We start from the raw sequence: 13,210 nt of genomic DNA, 5'->3' as shown, positions 1-13,210 counted from the left end.
AAAGTCCTGCAAGACTTTAATAGGAGTCGGTAAAAAACACAATATGCTGCAATATAAAAGTCCCCTAGTTTAATTAACCCCTTAATGACCGGCCCATTTTGCACGTTAATGACCAAGGATTATTTTTGTTTTTTTCACGGTCGCATTCCAAGAGTCGTAACTTTTTTTTTATTACGTCGACATAGCCGTATAAGGGCTTGTTTTTTGCGGGACGAGTTGTATTTTGTAATTGTACCATGTTTAGATGCTTATAATATATTGATTAACTTTTATTAACTTTATTTTAGGAGAGAATTGAAAATAAGCAGCTATTCCAGAATTGATTTTCACGTTATAAATTGACACCGTTTACTATGCAGCGTAAATAACATGTTAACTTTATTCTATGGGTCGGCACGATTACGGGGATACCAAATATGTAAAGGTTTTATATGTTTTCCTACATTTGCACAATAAAAAGCCTTTTAGAAAAAAATTACTTGTTTTTGCATCGCCGAATTCCAAGAGCCGTCATTTTTTTCTTTTTCCGTCGATGTGGCCGTATGTGGGCTTGATTTTTGCGGGCCAAGGTGTAGTTTTCATTAGTACTACCGTGTTTCCCCGAAAGTAAGACAGTGTCTTACTTTCTTTTTATCCCCAAAAGCCCCACTATGTCTTACTTTCGGGGTATGTCTTATATTGGAAAAAAATATACCGTAGCATACGTCCTGGATGACGTTTCAGGCCATGTGACCGCTGCAGCCAATCACAGGTCAATCACAGGCTGCAGCGGACACATGGACTGCCGCGTCATCCAGGGATGTCGGGCTGGATGTGAAGAGAGGGACGCGTCACCAAGACAACGGCCGGGTAAGTATGAATTTCTTTAACTTTTATTACAGAAAAGGCTGTCCCTTCTCTCTATCCTGCATTACCGTATTTCGGCGCGGTGACGTATGGAGAGGGGGGCAGCGCGGAAGTGGGCAGGAGGCGGCAATACCCCCGTGTTTCCCCGAAAGTAAGACATATGTCTTACTTTCGGGGTACGGCTTATATTAGCCGACCCCCCTGAAACCCCCGATACGTCTTACAATCGGGGGTGTCTTACTATCGGGGAAACACGGTATTTTGGGGTACATAGGACTTATAGATTCATTTTTATTTAATTTTTTATGGGGGGAATGGGAGAAAAGAGAGAATTTTGCAGTTGTTTTTTGCGTTTTTTTTGGACGCTGTTCATCCGGCGGTTTAATTAATATGTTCATTTTATTGGTCAAGTTGTTACGATCGCGGGGATACCATATATGTGTATGTGTGATTTGTTTTGACACTTTTACAGAATAAAACCACTTTTTGGTCCAAAAAAGTAGTTTTATTTGATTTTGACAGTAATTTTTTTTTCCACAAACTTTATTTAACTGATTTACATTTTTTTTTTAGTCCCACCAGGGGACTTCAGTATGCGATGTGCCGATCGCACATATAATGCTTTGGTATACTTAGTATACCAAAGCATTATTGCCTGTCAGTGTAAAACGGACAGGCAACCTATTAGGTCATGCCTCCGGCACGGCATAATAGGCATACAGCCAGGGCAGGCCTGGGGGTCTTTGTTAGACACCCGGCTGCCATGGCAACCCGTTGGCAGCCCGAGATCGCATTCGCGGGCCTCCGATGGGTGACAGAGGGAGCTCCCTCTGTCAATAGATTTAAATGCCGCGGTCGCTATTGACTGCGGCATTTAACGGGTTAAACGGCTGAGATTGAAGATTTCTTCAATTTCGACAGTTGCAGCGGGAGCCCAGCTGTCAGTCACAGCCGGGCTCCCGCGGCGATCGCGCGGCCACAGCTTCTGTGCCCGCGCGATCTCCATCACGTACATGCACGTGAGAATGCGCGAAAGGGTTAAGAAACTTTCCATTTCCCATTTTCCCCCTAAGGAACATAAAAAATAAATATAATTGGTATCGCCGCATCCGTAAAAGCGCAAACGATTACAATATTTAACCCATACAGTTTATGCCAGAATCAGTTTTTTGATCACCTCGTTTCCCACAAAAAAATGGAATACAACGTGATCAAAAAGTTGCATGTCCCCCAAAATGGCGCCAATAAAACTAGATTTCGTCCCACAAAAAACAAGTCCTCAAACGCTTAGTCGACAGAAAAATAAAAAGTTATGGCTCTCCGAATACGGCGACACAAGTCAATTTTTTTTTTTTTTAAACAATTATTTTCTTTTCTTCAATAAAAGTAGTAAAACCGAAAACAAATACTATATACATTTGGTATTACCGTAGTCGTATTGACCTGAAGAATAGAGTAAACATAGCGTTCTTACCGCACAGTGAACGCCATAAAAACGGAAAACACCCCCCAAAATGGAGTACACACTGATATTTGTTTTTATATTACACACCCCAAAGATATTTTCTCCAGTTTTCCGGTACATTATACGGTATAATAAACGGTGCCGTGAAAAACGACAACTCCTACTGCAAAAAACAAAGCCCTCAATGTAAAAAATATTCATATTTTTTTTTTTTTTTACACTCCCCATCAGCTGCTTCAAGAAGAAGACAAAAGTGAACATCCCCTTTAAATACTTTATTTATTCTTTAAGTCCCCCCCCTAGGGAACTCGCACAAGCGATCTCTAGACCGCCGGTACAGTGCACTGCAATCATTTTACTGTCTCAGGCAGGTCTTCAAGGGGATATCCGGGATTAGAATAGACTATCAATATTAGTTTGGTGGGATTCCGACTCTCAGCACCCCCTCTAATCAGTTATTTGAAGGGTTAATTTGTGTTCATACTTGCACTTGCCGTTACATTCGTAGCTGCTGTGCAAGGTATTGCAGCGTTGTCCCATCCAAGTTAATGGGACAACGCTGCAATAGCTCGTATGAGCGCCGCTGCCCCTTCAAACAGCTGACCCCCATCGATCTAATAGTGGCCATCAATTTCAACATCCCGGAAAAAGCCCTTTAATAGGAGCAGGTAGAAGACAGACCAGTAGGCCTTCATTAGGTCCCCAGGCTGCCATGACAACCTTCAGCACCCCGCAGGAGGGATTGATGGGATGACATAGGGAGCCCCCCCCCTTTTTCTAATGGCGGAGATGCCGAAACATACAGCCAACACCCACTAAGTATAAAGCAAGCTCAGCCCCAGTGCCCGCTCCATAATCCCCCCCTTCCCGGCCACAACATAGTTACGTCAAATGCCGGGAAGGGGTTAAAGAGAATACTAAGAGTTACCTGAGCATTTGAATGGGTCGTCTGTGCGCCCACAGTTTTGAGCTCAGTAGAGATAATGGAAAAGAATTATCAAAATTGGTGCAAAGGAATAGTGGAGCAGTTGCCCATAGCAACCAATCAGAATCCAGCTCATTTTTCAGAGGCCCTTTTCAAAATGAAAGAAGCAATCTGATAGGTTGCAATGGGCAACCTCTTTACTTTGCCTTTGCAACATCTTTGATAAATTTCCCTTAATGACTGACGCCTTCCGGGTAAGCGGAAAATCGCAAATCAGAAAAAAAACTAAACTTTTTTTTTTGTTAAAATGTAATAAAGACCCAATATCCCCCCCCCCCCCCCCGTTACCATAGCGACACGTCCTACTGTTCTCCGTACGGCCCGGCCTCCTGGGATGACGTTTCATCCCATGGGACTGTAACAGCCAATCACAAGCTGCAGCGGTCACATGGGTTGCAGCGTCATTACAGAAGGTCGGGCTGCACAGAGAATAGAGGTACGTGTCGCTATGGCAATGCCCAGGGGTAAAAATTATCGTTTTTTTTGTCTTTTTTGCCAACTCTGTTTTCTGCAGCGGCGATCCTGGCCTAAAATCTGCACCACAATTTGGTGGGGTTTTATTTTGTCCGGTATCTCCCTCGGGTTCTAGGTCGTATACGCTGCATACTTTTATGCAGCGCATCCACCCTGCGTACACATACCGTACAAAACCCGACTGCTCAGCTGAATGTGCGTGTTTTTGTTCCATGAGATAAGCGTCTTACACATCTCTGATACTGCTTATCTCGGGGGGGGGGGGGGGGGAATCAGACAGGCCAAAATTCAATCTTTCGGACCCCAAGTTATCAGAGACAACTCCGAAAAATATTAAGAGATCTCAGACCCGACCCGCTACACCCAGTCTTGGGGGGCCATAAATATCTCAGATAGAAAACTGGTAGTTCTCCAGGAAGTAAAAAAAATAAAAATCACCGGGAATTTATGACATGTAGGTGAAACGTTCCCTTTCCCATAAAAGTCTCAGCGTCTGGTCATAGCGAGCGTCTGCAAAAACTACTGGATCGGGAAGTCTCGCTATTCAAAGACTGCTTTGTGTAGCAGCCCCCACCGGTCACCAGGAATACCGCACACACGCGTTTCAGGTCCACAGTCAGGATTGGTTTCTGCTGCCATCTCAATATTTCCTGTCCCCCGGAACAGACCCTCACGGATTACATCGAATATCTCAATGACGTGGAGCTGTAACGTGCAGGAACTTGTGTTCATTCGCATCTTGAATTTCGCTTAAAGAGGTTTTTCAACGCATTCGAATAAACTTTAACAAAAACGTCAGTGTTATTCCTGGGTTCACAGCCCCCCGGTCTGTTGTCATGACGTGTCACGTCACATATGCGAAGAAACCATGGCCGGTGACTAGTTTCTGCGGTCACATGACACGGCGCTGGACGACACGTCACCGCAACAGGAACCAGCAGCGGGACCCAGTGACCAACGATGTGGGAATAGCGCCAACATTTAGGGGTGAATAAAGAGGCAGATAAAACACAAATATAATTAATGTCGGTCAGAAAAGGAGAAAAAAACAAAAAGCAAATCATATTAAATGTTAAAATAGAAGGTGATGGAATAAATTTTACACAAAGGGACATTTTTGCCGTACAAAATCTGGAATGCGTCCACCAGAAAAATACCAAGATCATGAGGTGTCAAAGAGAAACCAGAAACACGTCTCCTACAAGTCCATGGGGTAAGGAAGTCATTTAAAGGGGTTTTCCAGTCTTCAAAAATTGCATGCAGATGGTGTAACTGCAGTAAGACTAGTCCCTAATGTACTGATTTTCAGACGTTTTTGTAGCAACTCGCGTTTTTCGCGGCGTATTTCACGGCCGTTTTTGGAGCGGTTTTTCAATGGAGTCAATGAAAAACGGCTCCAGAAACGTCCCAAGAAATGACCTGCACTTCTTTTTACGCGCCGTATTTTGAAAACGACGCGTACAATTACGCCTCGTGGGAACAGAACACCGTAAATCCCATTGCAAGCAATGGGCAGATGTTGGGAGGCGTAATGGTGCCGTTTTTTTCAGGCGTAAACGGCCCGAATTACGTCTGAAAACACATCGTGCGAACATACCCTTAGTGTGAACTGCGGTTTTCGGACGGAATTCTTAGAAGTAATTTTGGCGGTGGGATCACAGCTTTTCCGCCGCAAAAATCGCAACATCTGCTATTTGTGCGGGTTCTACCTCCCTATTGAATTCAATGGGGGAAAACCTGCAACACAAAAGCAGCGATTACGCAAATACAATTGACATGCTGCGGATTAACAAAAAAAACAAAAAACGCACCGCAAGTCAATTTATGAGCGTTTTTTTCCGCTCATCATTTACGCAGCGTGTGGAGGAGATTTGTTCAAATCTGATCCACTTTGCTGCTATTTAATTATACGGCGGATATCGTTCCGGATAATCTGCAGTATTTACTCTACGTGTGAGAGAGCGAGAGAGAGAGGCTGAAAAGATGAACTCATGTAGCGGACGATACGAGAAAATGCAAGAAGCCTGAACCAGTAATTTAATGGTTTCTATAAATGGACGTCAGGCCTTGAAAGCAGCAGACGGCGGATCACTACCATAAATGAGCACGCGGCTTCTCGTAAATAACCAGCGTCAACAAAGCAGCCCTCCGCTACCTGCCAAGAATCCCACCGCCCGTCCTGGAGACGGCTCAAGGTTATCTGCCAGAATAAGAGAATCTGCGGATCACAAGTCAATGTCTAATCCGTGCGTGTCGTCTCCACAAGTCAAAGCCCTGTTCTATAATAAAGTTACATATATACGTACGTACACACACACGGTTTTCGGTTTTTATGTAAATAAAACTTAACAACAAAAAGTTCTGCAACTTTCGAATATACTTTGCGTTTCAATTCCTCACCGTTTTCAATATCTCCGATAGCGGTCGGTGAATGAAACATGGTTTACATCCAGAGGCTGAAAACCTGTACGGTCCTAAAACTTCTCACAGGTGAGTTTTCTACAATTGTATCTAGACTAGACAATCTCCTGCGAGTTAGCGAAGGTCCACGCCTGCGTTGGGTGTTTCTGTTCTTCCGCTCCATCAGAGGAGCGGTGTTTCCGTTGTACTACGGACACCTCAGACTTTAATGGTTTCCAGTCGGGTTTCCGCGGTTTTACCAGAAACAATTGTTTCGGGTATGTTCGGCAAGATGTGCGATGCAATGATAATGTGAACAGGCCCTTACACAGAATTACATATTTAAGGCCCTGTTCACTTCAAGTTTTTGCCCTATGTTTAGCGTCTACATCGGTCCTGACGCACGCACTTAACGTGTCCACAGGACTCTGCCAGACGGAGGCCAAAAAGAGTTTCCCTTTGACCTCCATCGGGCTGGTATATGTCAGTATACTTTCTTTTATACCTTTAAAGTCTGTCGACAACGGATACGTTAAATCGAGGCCCAATTGAGGAATCCATCATTTATAGACTATAATGGTATCCGTTTAATAAAGACGTCATGAACGCTTATGACCCCAGTTCACAACTTGTTTAAACGGATACCATTAAAAGTATACGGTGAGGGATGACACGGTTAGGCATTCGACATCACCATGTTTAACCCCTTAATGACCGCCGATACGTCTTTTTACGGCGGTCATTAGTGGGCTTTATTCTAGAGCGCCGCTATTCTACGTCGCTGCTGTAGAATAAAGTAAACAGAGCAGGGAGCCGTGAAATCTCCCTGCTCTCGGCTGCCAGAGGCAGCTGGGGGCTGGGAGCGTCCCTGCTCTGCCGGGTGAGATCGATATTAGTATCGATCTCACCCGTTTAACCCTTCAGATGCAGTGCACAATAGCGAGCACCGCATCTGAATGGTTTTGGAGAGAGGGAGGGAGCTCCCTCTCATCTCACTGACACCCGGCGATAAAATCGCCGAGTGTCTGTGTCTTCTATGGCAGCCGGGGGTCTAATAAAGACCCCCAGGTCTGCCTGGAGCGAATGCCTGCTAGATCATGCCGCAGGCATGACCTAGCAGATGCCTGTCCGTTTTAAACGGACAGGCAGTAATACACTGCAATACAAAAGTATTGCAGTGTATTATAATAGCGATCGGAGGATAGTGAAGTCCCCTAGTGGGACTAGTAAAAAAGTTTAATAAAGTTAATAAAAAAAAAAAAAGGTGAAACAAAAAAAAATGAAAATCCCACTTTTTCCCCTTACAAACTGCTTTACTATTAAAAAAAACTACAATAAAGCAAAAAAGTTACACATATTTGGTATCGCCGCGTCCGTAACGACCCCGACTATAAAGCTGTTACATTATTTAACCCGCACTGTGAACGCCGTAAAAAATAAAATAAAAAACATTGGAAAAATTGCTGTTTTCTGTTAATCCTGACTTAAAAAAAATGTGATAAAAAGTGATCAAAAAGTCGCATCTACTCTCAAATGGTACCAATAAAAACTGCAAGTCGTCCCGCAAAAAACAAGACCTTATACAGCTATGCCGACGCAAAAATAAAAAAGTTACAGCTCTTCGAATGTGACAATGGAAAAATGAAAAAAATGGCTTGGACATTAGGGCCCAGAATGCAAGCAGGGGGAAGGGGTTAATATATACGTCGGAAGCATCACCTTACCTGCACTGATACATTGTAGCAAACTGAAGGTTTTAGCTCACAGAGGATTGCTGACAATTATAGCACACCTTCAGCAGTAAGAATTGTTAGGTCTGTACAGCTTTACAGCCTCCAAATGTAAACAAGAATATTCCATTCACCGACCGCAAGCAGACATCTTATATAAATTGCACAATCAAAACACAAAGGGGGGAATATACTAGGAAAACGTTCAGCAGCACGCAGAGATTTTTTTTAAATTCTCCTTCACTTGCCCGCAACAGTCTTGCTGTGGATTTTCCGCCCACTAAACCGCACAGAAAATCCACAATGTGTACAGGCGCCTTCTTGTGCCGTCACACGGAAGATATTTTTGTGGCAGAAATTTCTACGAGGGAAAATCTATTCCATTCGTTTGAATAGAACTTGAAGAAATCCACGGACCTGCTGAAGAAACAACCACATTCAGATGAATAGAATGGATTTTCAGTTGCAGAAATTTCTGCAACAGAATCTGCTGCGTGTGACTGCGCCCTTAAAACTGGAAGCTCAGAACTACTGGAGAGGCGGAGAAATGTGTTCAAATAAAATTCCTTTAATCCGGCATCCGAGAATACAGAACGTGTGATTATCCGGCACTTGTGTGCCGCACAGAACATCAACATCTAAGGGCCTCCGTCGCAGAGGTTACCGGAAACAATAGCGCAGCATTCCAAGAACACCCTGACGGAAAGCTGCCAAAACCCATGGAAGTCAATGGGTTCCGTCGGCAGCCAGTGGTGTCCGTATTGCAATGGAACCGTTGCGTCCAGCATTCCCTTGTTCTGCTTCTCTGACTGAGCAGAACAGAACGCCAAGACGCAGGTGTGAACAGAGCCTAAAGCAGAAAAGAACAATAAGGAAATATTCTTATGAACAGACTTCACCTTTAGACACGTGAGAAGATTTTATCGGTGGCGCTTAGTACCCCGCGACCCCTACCGATAGCTAGGATAAAGGGGTCACAGCACTCCTCCCAGCAGCGTGCCCCTTCACCTTGTGACTCCGATTTAGGGTTAACCCTAAAAGTCTGTGGTCAAAATCCCGTATTCCCTGCAATGGGACTGCGTGCGCCTTCCCTTTAATGTTCTCTATCCTTACAATTGAGCTTGATACTTTTTCTGTGAGTGTCCGATAATCCGGCACCCGTGACTTCCGACTATGATGCGCCCACACCTGCACCCTGAAGTTCACATGCCAACACTGCCACGCTGGTAGCAATTCTGCCCTTTATCTTATGCCCAGTGCTGTACGATCAGGTAATGAGCAGGATTTCTGTAGTATACAGTGCCAGATTACTGGTAGTTGAAGAGTTGGATTAAAACATTTCCAGTATCGACAAATGGCGGCCCTTTATACAGATCGGAGCAGTCACGTGACTTGGGATAAATCGGTCTACAGCCCCCTCCGCTGGGGCACAAGATGTAATTCCAGACCAGCGCCCCCTACCTGTCACCACCACATACAACACTCACAGCAATCCTCAATACTCACTACAGTGTAAGATTTTTGCCAAATCATCGTTCAAAACGTTACTAAACCCACGTCTAGCCTGAAAAAATGTGCTACACTACAGTCGCAAGCTATCAGAGGAGCGTGCTTGTTGTCAGTGAATGGAAACTCCCCTCTTACATTCAGAGGCTAAAAACCTGACTTGATCATGTCCATGACAGAGATGCGGGTCTTGTTACAATATATCAGAGCTCTCTCAATAGGATCAAAAATGTTCCAATTCACTGACAGCAGGCAGAGATCTTAGAAATTAAAACACTACAATGTTTTAGGAAGTTGCAGAACTTTTCATGATACAATAAGCTTTATTGTAGATTTTGCAGAACTACAAGTCCATAAAATGCCTGAAAGTTAACCCCTGCCTTCCAGGCATTGAGAAGCTACAAATCCATGCATGCTCTACCAGCCCACATTATGTTGGGACTTGTAGTTCGCCAGCAACAATCTTATCACATAACTACAGTACAAGAACGTCCTCCCGGGCCTTGTGCATTAGGTTATGCTGGGATTTATAGTCTCCCAATGAGACTAAAGGTGACACGTCCTGCTGGGAGTAGTCATCCATCTAGTAAAATTTAATACAACCTGAAAGTGCATCAAGTGGAATCTAAATAGTGGAACCACAAGAACAAGCATGCCCAGTGTGTGTCAGGCTATGCTGGGACTTGTGGAAGTAGAAGAATATGCCCTGACAGTCCATGCAGCAGGTCATGCTGGTACTTGTGGTTCTCCATAAACGGACAGGACCCAGCAAGCCTATATCTACTCCCATATGAAATCTAGATTGTGGAACTACAACTCCCGGCATTCCCTGTCAGTCTATATGTGGCAGGTAATGTTGGGATTTGTAGTTTCCACGTATGAAGCAGATCCCCGTCACACTCCCTCTCACCTTCCTCAGGGCTGGCACGAAAAGCCCCCGCCACTTGAGGCCGTTCTCCTCACTGAAGAAGTCGTAGGTCTGCGGGGAAGGCTGCATGATCCCGGCCTCATGGGACTCCCTCAGCCTGTAGCCCGGAGCCGCGGCCGCTCACACTCCAGCATAGACCGCGGGGGGATGGGGCGCTGCTCAGTCAGGTTTGGGGTCCCGTGCTGCCCCCATCATGCTGGGCCTCAGGATGCCGCGGCTGCTGCTTGTTGTTGTGATGGGATCCGGCTTCCTCTGGGAGTCACAGCCCCTGCCCCGCAGAGACTGCACAGAGCATGCGCGATATGGGAGGGATGAGGAGGCGGGACGACTAAGAATAGTCAGGGACGGGAGGGCTGAGTAAGGAGGTGACACCAGGAGCGGCAGGAATAACCCTCAAACTACAAGGGATGTCCTGCTGCGGGAGTCAGCAACCCTCCGCTCTCCAGCTGTTGGGAAACTACAACTCCCAGCATGCCTTGACACGCAAAGGCTGTATTATTCCTGCAAAAGGCTGTCCGGGCATGCTGGGAATTGTAGTTTCACAACAGCTGGAGTGCCGAAGGTTGCTCCTTTAATCAAAGGGGGTTGCTTGGGACGCCTACATTTATTTTTTTCTTTAAAAAAAATTAGGGTCATCGAAGGCTAGCAGTGTACGTTTGTGGTTGGGCACCGGGAAAGCCCTGACGCGTACGCCATACATACCCATAGGGCCCCATTTACCTTACTTATGCCGAAAGTGAGAGCTTTTGGCATGAACTTTTTTTCCCAAACTTTCTTGAAAAGCAGTCGACAATATCTTTCACTGCAGAGGGATCCCGAAAAAGAAAACCTATACCGCGCGGTTTGCGGTTTACGTTTCTATGGCATTAGACCCTATGGACGACAGGCCACTATAGGGACGACGGACCACCGTATGGTATATAGGAGCATACATCAGGGCTTTACGTTCATCGCATTTCCAGTTGTATGTGCCGGACATAAAGCCCGAGTGCTATGTGGATATAACCTTAGGTTAGTTCACCTAAACCAAGGGGATCGGGGTTTACGGCTGGAATATGGACGCTGAAATGTAGTCGCAGTTCGGCCATCTGAATGAGGCCTAAATACCAGCTACCTGACTAATCCCATTATAAGTCAATGCGGTCTGTCAGGATTCGTCGGTATCAGCTGGCATGGCTGTAATGGTTATAAACGGAAGCCACGACGCCTATTTTGTACAGATATGGGTTTAGAAAAAAAGGTCTGTATCCCGATCAAAGCGGGCATAGCGATAACGGGTGAACAGGTAGCAGACTCACCACGGGGGGGGGGGGGGGGGGGGGCTAGATGCCACGTAAGAAGATGCCAGTATTATAAATGGCACATGATAGACGGGGGCCCCTATTACAGATTTTTGTATTGGGCGCCCAAAAACTACCAGTAATGCCTATGAAACCAACGCCTTCCAAGAACCATCACTTTTTCATCGACATAGTATGAGGGCTTGATGTCTACGGGACGAGCTGTAGTTTCTATTATATAGTATATAATGGACTTAAACACGTGTAAATATTGTTTTCATTCCGGAGTGGAATGAAAAAAAAAAAAGCGATTACTCCATTGTTTTTTATGAGTTTCGTTTTTACAGCGTGCGCCAAGCGGTGAGAATAACGCGTTACTTTAATATGAGGGTCAATACAAAATAGTTTTAGGTCGACATATTCTGGGAGCCATAACTTTCTCCGTCGTCGGAGCGATGTGCGAGCTTGTTTTTTGCAGGACCATCTGTAGTTTCTATCGGTAACCTTTTGGGGTACATAAGACTTTCCGACCCCTTTTTATTTTAGAGACGAGGTGACCAAAAAACCAGCGATTCTGGCATGTTTTTTTTTTTTTATGGCGTTCACCGTGAGGTAAATAACATTATATTGTTACAGACGTGACAATTCCAATTATGTTAATTTTCTTTACATTATTTTAGAGAAAAATGTTGTTTTTTTTATCTTTTAATAGTTTGTTTTTTTACATTTTTAAGGCGATTCTACCGGACTTTATATTGATTGGCTATCCTTAGGATAGGTCATCAATATCAGATCGATGGGGGTCTAAATCCCGGCACCTCCCCCGATCAGCTGGCTGACGAAGCGCTGACGGGCCACTATGCAAGTGTACGGCGCTGTACCTCAAAGGGTATGTTCACACGAGGGCGTCCGTAACGGCTGAAATTACGGGGATGTTTCAGCCTGAAAACCTCCCCGTAATTTCAGCCGTAACGGCATGTGCAGGCGCTTGAACGCCGCGTCAATCACGGACGTAATTAGCGCTGCTATTCATTGGAGTCAATGAATAACGGCTCCAATTACGGCTAAAGAAGTGACAGGTCACTTCTTTGACGCGGGCGTCTATTTACGCGCCGTCATTTGACAGCGGCGCGTAAATTACGCCTCGTGTGAACAGACAAACGTCTGTCCATTGCTTTCAACTGGCAGATGTTTGTCAACGCTATTGAGGCGCTATTTTCGGACGTAATTCGGGGCAAAACCGCCCGAATTACGTCCGTAAATAGGCCGTGTGAACATACCCAAACTGTGAAGCGGCCTCAGTCAGCTGAAAGACGGGGGGGATGGTAGTCGGACCTCCACTGATCTGTTATTGATGACTTATCCTTAACCCCTTAGCGACCACCGATACGCCTTTTCACGGCGGTCACTAAGGGGCCTTAGGCTAGGCCGTCGCCTTTTCACAGCAGCCCAGTCTAAGCCCTGCACGGGTGTCCCATGTAGGCCGGGGCCGGGGCTCAGCTGTCTAATGGAGACAAGCTAAAATCCAACACACAGCTAAATGGCACCAGAGGTCTGTGGCAGCTCCTTATCTCCCCTTCCCCTAATAAATAACAA

At 45.3% G+C, this 13,210-nt stretch overlaps 1 protein-coding gene across 1 annotated transcript in view; it reads right to left on the bottom strand.

Moving 5' to 3' along the window:
- The window catches only part of SOS2 (SOS Ras/Rho guanine nucleotide exchange factor 2), a 45,744-nt gene extending 35,100 nt beyond the window's left edge, over positions 1–10,644 (bottom strand). The window contains exon 1 of the mRNA XM_075844041.1: positions 10,317–10,644. Coding sequence (XP_075700156.1) covers positions 10,317–10,403 — 87 coding nt within the window. The 5' untranslated portion in view covers positions 10,404–10,644. The remainder of the gene's footprint in view (positions 1–10,316) is intronic.
- Positions 10,645–13,210: the final 2,566 nt, after the last annotated feature.

The sequence above is a fragment of the Rhinoderma darwinii genome, chromosome 12 (genome assembly GCF_050947455.1).
Source record: "Rhinoderma darwinii isolate aRhiDar2 chromosome 12, aRhiDar2.hap1, whole genome shotgun sequence".
Classification (NCBI taxonomy): domain Eukaryota; kingdom Metazoa; phylum Chordata; class Amphibia; order Anura; family Rhinodermatidae; genus Rhinoderma; species Rhinoderma darwinii.
The sequence above is the reverse complement of the archived record's forward strand: the minus strand, read 5'-3'. Positions and strand labels throughout refer to the sequence as shown.